Raw genomic sequence first — 7,397 nt, 5'->3', positions numbered from 1 at the left:
AACATAAACACAACCATAACACAATCTACTTAACACTTCTAAAAATCCAAACCATACATTATCTGTGTGAAGATATTCTACCCAGAACTCAAGTGGCACCTGGTTGAAATTCTGCTTAAACACAACTTCTTATTAATGTTGCAGTATGTACATTTTATTTCAAAAATGTTTTTACATATTTGTTGAAACTGTCACTATGTCTGTCAGTATGATATTAAACATTTACAGATAATCTATGAAAAATTTCAGGTTCTCTGTGAGAACACAGTGCTACCTTGAAACAACCAATCAGAGCTGGGGGGAGGGTCTTAATAATTTCCCTGCTGGGATGAATAAAGTAATTCTTCTTCTTAGCGTTGTCAATCACAATCTACAGCTAGCATAGCATGTTGTGAATGCTAGGCTAGTTAGCATAGCTACCAATGACAGCAGGTGAACAGTATTACTGTAGCAGTAAGTTGTTTTTTGCTATTTGCACATTTAACAGTATTGACTGACAGCGCTAAGACCCGCCTCTTGGCTCTGATTGGTTGTTTTTGTTTGGAAGTGGTGCATTTCTTCATGGCAGTAGTAGCTCAGGGAAGAGGTGAAGGAGATTGATCGTTTCCCAGATTATTTGTTTCATATTTCACTTTCACAACATGGCGACAGCTTTGATAAATATGGAAAACATTTTTTGTAACAAAAGTTTCATACAAAAAGTGACTTAGCCCCTCTTTTTCATTGGCTATTAGCAACACTTTTGCTGTTAGGTCAGTAAATGTTCAACTGGGTCCAGATCTGTCTCTAAAAATTCAAACATGTCAGGTCAGTTCCACTTTTCCACTTCCAGTCTTCACCCCATTTAACACAAGAGTTGAAGACTTTCCCTGACTTACAATTGGGAGTAAAATTAGACAAAAAGTTGTGAAATGTGTCCACAGATTCAGAAACTTGCAGCTGTAATCACAACAAAATGGCCTGAGGTGGGCCGAGTACCCAAAACGTGTACTGAAGTAAGAGTAACACTACTTCAACATAATTTCACTCAAGTAAAAAGTAGCCATCCAAGAAGTTAATCAAATAAGAGTAAAAAAGTATTCTGTAAAAAGTCTACTCAAGTACTGAGCAACTGATCAAATTATCAACCATTTAATATTTAAAAATCACACAAAGTATAAAGTTAAGTGGAAATTTTGGACAAAAATGTCAAAACCAAAACAAGCAATAGAAACTTTTTTCCAAATTAATTTCTGTCAATAAAAACTTATGAAACTTTAATAAGAACTGCAGATGTGTGTCTGTGTCTGGTGAATGTTTAGTTCAAACATGTTTGTTTTTCATTCAGTGGGACTTTACTCAGCTTAGAGTAGAGATACTTCATAATGAAATTACTCAAGTAAAAAATACAGGGTAGTAAAAAAATACCCCTAAAAGTAAATTTTATCAAGTTATTAAGTAAATGTAACGAGTTACTACTCTGCTCTGGTTCTGCTTTCTCCACACTTTTCAGATTTCCTGTTTGCATGCATCAATAATTTCCCCTCAGACCACAAAGTATTATAGATTTAATGTCCTGTGGACGGATACATAATTGCACATTTTATCCTCATAATTATTTAAAAAAAAAATAAGATAACATTTTAGATTCTGAGTCACTAAAATCTGTTTTACTAGACACTGACTTCACAAGTGAAGTTCAGGAGCTTTTTACTTTGCCATATTAGCAGAAGCATTTATGCATTAATTATGTGTTCAGCAATTATTTCAACATGATGGCATTAATGTTTTCATCAGCTGGTGCAGGCCGTTCATCTGGTTTCCCAGCTCTGAATTTGTGGCCCTGAGCGCAGCGAAAGCTCTCCGTTCTCAGAAGCAAAGTGTACAGGCTGCTGCTCATTGGTTATTGATTTTTGTCAATGAGGCAGTTGTGAAGCTAAATCCATTGTGCTGTAATGCAGAGTAAGGACTTCAGCAGAATTATGTAACCAAGTTAAACGTTTTATCCATCATTAAAGCAGGGAAATTGATTCGAAAGGTCATCTGTGATTTTAGAGGACCATCCTCAAGCAGCATCTAACCTAAAAAATAAAACTGTTTCCTGCAATCACTAACCGCATAAAACATCCACTCAGCACCAAACAGGCAATATGGAGGTTTATTCCCGATTCGATTAGTTAAAATGCAAACCCAAACTGTGATTCATTGACTATAAATAGCTCACTAATTCTCCAAATGGAGTAAACACTAAAACACATAAGTACAAAACTGTTTAAAAGGACCAAAATCAATTTAAATAAAGCGAGCTCTTAACACTTGTAATGTATAAAAGTTACACATTTCCCCTTCTCCCCGTTTTATTATGTGTGAAATCCAGAGTTAGTCCTCTTCACCAATTAAAACAAACTTTCACAAGAAAATAATTGTTAAAAAATGACCAAAGTTGAGGACAATAATTTTATTTGATCCATATTAATGAAATTCAAACATAAAGTTGGACTTTGGGATTGATGAGACAGGTATATCACAGGTGAACAGGATGGTAGGAAGGTCAGTGAGAAGGCTCTGAAAAAGTGACAAAAGATCAGGGTCAATTATTTCCCATTTAATTTATTAGCCAAGAATAATAAATGTGCATATAACCAATAAGTTAATCTAGAAATAAACCAAAAAATTACAGATGTATCAATGGTGACCTATAACAGGGCCCAATAACCTAAATAAAATACTAATTGAAATACACTTACAAAATTCCATCGCTGAAATTAAAAATGTGCAAAAATATTTATGAAAAATGTGAATTAGTCTGTAGTAGTCTTAAAGGCAGACGAGTTTAAGGAGAAATAAAACAACATTGTTACAACAGGCTGACATTTTTTTTATCATTGCTGACAAATAAAATCATTTTAAAGAACCTATAAAATATTAAACTTGATTCTGATGATGGAAAAACAAACTATTGAGGAAAATGTGGGTTAATTGCATCTGATAGCATGATCACAATATTTAAGAATATCAAAATTACACATCCAAAAATAGTACATACACACATTTTAAATATTAAATTCTTATTCAAAACATGGCTATTTAGAGAGCTGGGTAACTTAATGATTAATAAACAGACGTTTTCCAAAGATTCTGTCCAGCACAATATATTGTAAATGTTTTGTTATTGAAATATTACTGTAACTGATGCCAGATCATTTCTATAGTTTTATGCATTTGGGCTTTCGGTGCCTGTAATATATTTGGTGACTCCAGCCAAATGTAGCATGAGAAAGTTTAGAAGGTAAAGAAGTGCTGGAGTGTTAAAGTTATTAAAAAACGACTAATAAGTTGTTTCAATGTCTCAACATCAACCAGATATTAACTCGTTGTTGAGATGGAAATAATACAATTAACTTTTATAACAATAGCTGGAAAGACTACTTGCTATGTTGGGTCTACATTTGCTATGAAGCCAAAACTGAATGACAGCAACAAGTTATTATTATTTATCTCAAGCCACATCACTAGTGCAACTTTCACCAAAATTATAGTATGTTCACCCAACTGTTGGTCTTATTTCTTTTTTAAGTCTTGTTTAGACACACAGGGAGGTAGAGAAAAGCAGAGAGCACTGGGAGGCAAACTATTATGTCCCAATAAAGATGATTTTAGGGGTTTAGTGTTCTGATGAAATCTCATTTTGTAATTTAAAACAGGAAAATCTTTTTAGTTTAGAATCCATCTGCACAGAGGTAGTGAAAACCGGCTCTCACATATGATCATATTGCTTAAATTTAATTACACATCATAAGTTAAAATATATTAATAAACTTACTGTTCGTCACTGCCGCCTCCTTCTTCCCTAGAATAGAGAAAAATCAAAGACATATTAATCACACTGTTATACATATCAAAAATATTATCCACAGACTGTGAAACACTTACTCTACATATGTGAAAAGCACTATGATAAATTGATTTACAGACTGCTTACATTGAAACAGTCTCAGTTATGTGACACTCCATCCAAATCAACTTTATCTACTTCACACAGCATATCTCTAGTTCATAATATGTCTTGCTCTTCAACTTACCCCCGTAGGAAATTTTATAATAAATGATGGTCATTATGCCAACTCCAATAAATACATCTCTGTACGGCTTAGTGTAGTAAGGGCCCACTTGGGCCCACCATCTCCTAACGGCACCCAGAAGCATCTGTGGGAGAAAACAAACAAACAAAAAACAATAGAATTCACTAAACGTGACTCAAATTTGTAATAAATCTCAACAAAAAAATAAAAACTTGGCTTGCATGCCTCCTAAGTTAGGCTGAGATATTTTATTACTTCGTTTTCTTGGAGAAAATATTTATAAATATTGTTACATTTAACATAAATCCAGCTGATAAACTCGGAGAGCTGCTATGTCGCTTAGAAACGATGGATGAAGGTAAAGTTTGCAAGTTACGTAGAACTCAGGAAGAACCACTGTTTTGGTGCTAACTGAGAAGCTACAAAAATGCTACCAACTCCCATCTTCTTCTTTGTAATTTTAAATGCACCATTAACCGCCTGATTAAAAGTTAGTGATTGATGAGCAAATATGAGACTACTTAATCTCAATTTCATTTGAAAATATCGATTTGCTAATGAATAAACTGCTCTGCCATCACTGGCTAACCCCAGCTTTAGCATTAAGCTAAACTGCTAGCTACCGATAGCTGCAAGAACAGTCCATTCAAACAGGAAATATAGCGACTTATTCGATTAAGATTAATAAATTAAGTCGGCATGTGTTACACGGACATCACCATAATATCTCAGAAATGTAATATCCAAATAAATACTCACATTTCAGTTTGTCGCGCTGCAGTTAGAAGGTCAAACGGCCGCTTTGGCTAAACGTCAAAGTCGAGGGGTAAAGACTTCTTCTCTTTTCAAGCTGTGAGGTGCTGCAGTTCCGTTTTGGTTAGGAGCGCCCCCTAATGGTTAAATAGAACTGATAACTGTCGTGAACTGTTGGCTCCACCTTGTGGATAATTATTAAAACAAAGGATTTAGAGCTAATATTTGGTCACCTATCTTTGATTTAAAAAAATATTGTGACTTTGCCTAATTTAAAAAGTATATATATCATTAAAATGTAGTTTTCGAGTAATGTAAAATATTAACACAAAATAAGAGGAGGGTACACAACAGCATCTCAGTGAAGTACAATATGCAAAATTACTTTATTTCAGCATTTCGCTTGAAAAAGTGAAAGTCCCTGAGGCTCATTACACACAGAGTGAAATGTGTCAAGTATTTATTTACTTAACTTTGATTATTATGGACTACAGCTTGTGAAAATACAAAATTCAGTGTCTAAAGAAAAAACAACAACTAATGAAACAAAATGTTTTGTTCCAGTAGCAGATTATTTCACATATAACTAATACTTTTATTTAGTTTTTTTTAATCAATATTAAGATATTAAGGACTTATTAACTTAAATAAAAGCTCATATTTCTTGCTGAAAGTTACTTGTAAATTAGTTTTGTTTTATTTCAAGTGTTCTAAGACATTTGTGTTAGAAACTAGACCAAAATTACTTGGTAAGATTTTGTGTTTTTGCAGTGTAGAATTGTCATAGCATAAAATGGCTGCATTCAAAATCCCTTTTCATTTTTCACATTGTGATTTTCTGAGAGCAGACGATTGTATTTCCATTAAATGTTTTTTTAACAGGTGTTTTGTTAAAAAAAAAAAACACCTGAAATATATTCCTATGTATCGAAAATAGCTCTACCATCAAATATGAGTTTCACTTTTTGAATGAAATTACAGAAATAATGAAGTTTTTCAATGAGAATCTAATTTATTGAGATGACTTTCTGCTAATCACAGCCAATCTGCCCCACAGTAACTGTCCTTTTTCTCGAGTTCATTAACTCACAGTAACTCTGTGTCTTGGACTTGAATGAAACAAATCACTTCTTTTATTCAATTTCTCTTTTTCTCCCATTGCATTAGCCAAAGCTCCCAGTTTACAGCTGCTGCATGACATACAGACTCTCTACCAGCTCTGCCTGCTCACCATAGCGGAGGGGTAAATAAAACTCTGGCACAGCGCTCAAGGGTAAATGTGACACTATGTGACAACATAGACATTTAAAGCAACCTTGTGTTTTTAGGTGAAAGGGAATTTAAATAGAGAAGACTTACAAAACATTAATATCTATTTTTTTAATTCTATCTACTGGATTTTCTTAGAAACATTTGTTGTGAATTGGCACTAGATAAATGAACTGAACTGAATTAAATAGAAGCCTGTCAGAAACAATTCACACTGGATTTGCCTTTACATTTTAGAGGAATCTGAATCAATTTCTCATAAATGCTTCAAAGGAAATAGTTTCCCTATTTTCAACTTGTTCATCATTACTGCCTTACTAAAGAAGAAGTTCCCATAAAACGAAGTGATACTTGTTTTTCTTTCAGAGACTGCACTGCAAAACAAAAACTCCTATCAAGCTTTTAGGTCAAATATCTTATTATACTTGAATTAACATAAAACTAACTTACAAGGAACTTTTCAGCAAGATATAGGCGCTTGTTTAAGTCAATTATTCCTTAATATTGATTTAAAAATATTAGTTCCACTGCCAGATTTATTTAAAAAATACTTTTTGTTAATCATTATTATGGAATTTTTTTACTTAAACAAGCTCCTATATCTTGCTGAAAGGTTATTTGTAAGTTAATTTTGTCTTAATTCAAGTGAGATAAGATACTTCCACCAGAAAATACTGGATAAGATTTTGTGTTTTTGCAGTGTGTGGGGCTTCTTGCCCGGGTTATGAAGCTGGTCTGAGAGCGGTGAAGTGATTTGGACCTGCAGCAGAAAAGGTGGGACTTTCCTCTCTGTTCTTTCATGCAGCTCCAATGGGCAGCAGGCATCTTGCTCAGCTATGAGCGCCTAAAGGCCACAGCGCGTCTGAAGGCATTCACCAATGTGTCAGCTGAGGAGGAGAACAGCTGAGCGAACAATCTCCACTCTCAGATGTTATAATATTCTGCCGCGCTCCAGGTATGTTGAAGAGCAGGCCATCTATTTTTGTACGCTCATTTTAACAGAAGCTGGATTTTAGAATCTGTTGAGCTCTTTGGTGGAGAGTTTGCATGTGTGTGCTTGTATGAGTGTGTCTGCGGTAAAATCAGGGTGTGTGTGTGAGCTTTAGATGCGTTCCTGACATGACCAATCAAGCAGTCGACTCCAAGTCATTCTTTGGAAATGTTCAGCTTTGATTTTGCTGCTGTAATTCTTTTGTTTCCAGAAGTTTGCTGAAGTTCAGACATCATGGCTTCAGGATCGGAGGGAGACGATGGAGGCATTCCCCTGGACATTGACGATGTCCACATGCTCCTCCAAGGTCAGGCTATTTCTGC

The 7,397-nt window shown here is 34.5% G+C and overlaps 2 protein-coding genes across 9 annotated transcripts in view; one reads left to right on the top strand and one right to left on the bottom strand.

Annotated features, from left to right (window-relative positions):
- Nucleotides 1-2,422: 2,422 nt before the first annotated feature.
- On the bottom strand, nucleotides 2,423-4,919 carry atp5mpl (ATP synthase membrane subunit 6.8PL). Its single transcript, XM_023347380.1, has 4 exons — nucleotides 4,821-4,919; nucleotides 4,062-4,185; nucleotides 3,803-3,829; nucleotides 2,423-2,544 (listed from the first exon to the last, which is right to left on the bottom strand). Exons 2-4 carry the CDS (start codon nucleotides 4,183-4,185, stop codon nucleotides 2,531-2,533), a joined length of 165 nt encoding a protein of 54 aa, XP_023203148.1. The 5' UTR covers nucleotides 4,821-4,919; the 3' UTR covers nucleotides 2,423-2,530.
- A 2,037-nt stretch (nucleotides 4,920-6,956) lies between these two features.
- LOC102237361 (nesprin-2-like) overlaps nucleotides 6,957-7,397 on the top strand; it is a 127,349-nt gene continuing 126,908 nt past the window's right edge. For 7 of the 8 annotated variants that reach the window (XM_023348199.1, XM_023348194.1, XM_023348201.1 and 4 more), the window contains exon 1: nucleotides 7,229-7,381. In XM_023348199.1, the coding sequence (XP_023203967.1) occupies nucleotides 7,309-7,381 (73 nt within the window). In that variant the 5' untranslated portion in view covers nucleotides 7,229-7,308. Of the gene's footprint in view, nucleotides 7,039-7,228; nucleotides 7,382-7,397 lie in introns of those variants that run through there. The other variant, XM_023348193.1, reaches the window with a different exon arrangement.

This window comes from Xiphophorus maculatus, chromosome 15 (genome assembly GCF_002775205.1).
Source record: "Xiphophorus maculatus strain JP 163 A chromosome 15, X_maculatus-5.0-male, whole genome shotgun sequence".
NCBI classification, from domain to species: domain Eukaryota; kingdom Metazoa; phylum Chordata; class Actinopteri; order Cyprinodontiformes; family Poeciliidae; genus Xiphophorus; species Xiphophorus maculatus.
Note: the sequence above shows the minus strand (reverse complement) of the source record. Positions and strands in the feature narration are given on the sequence as shown.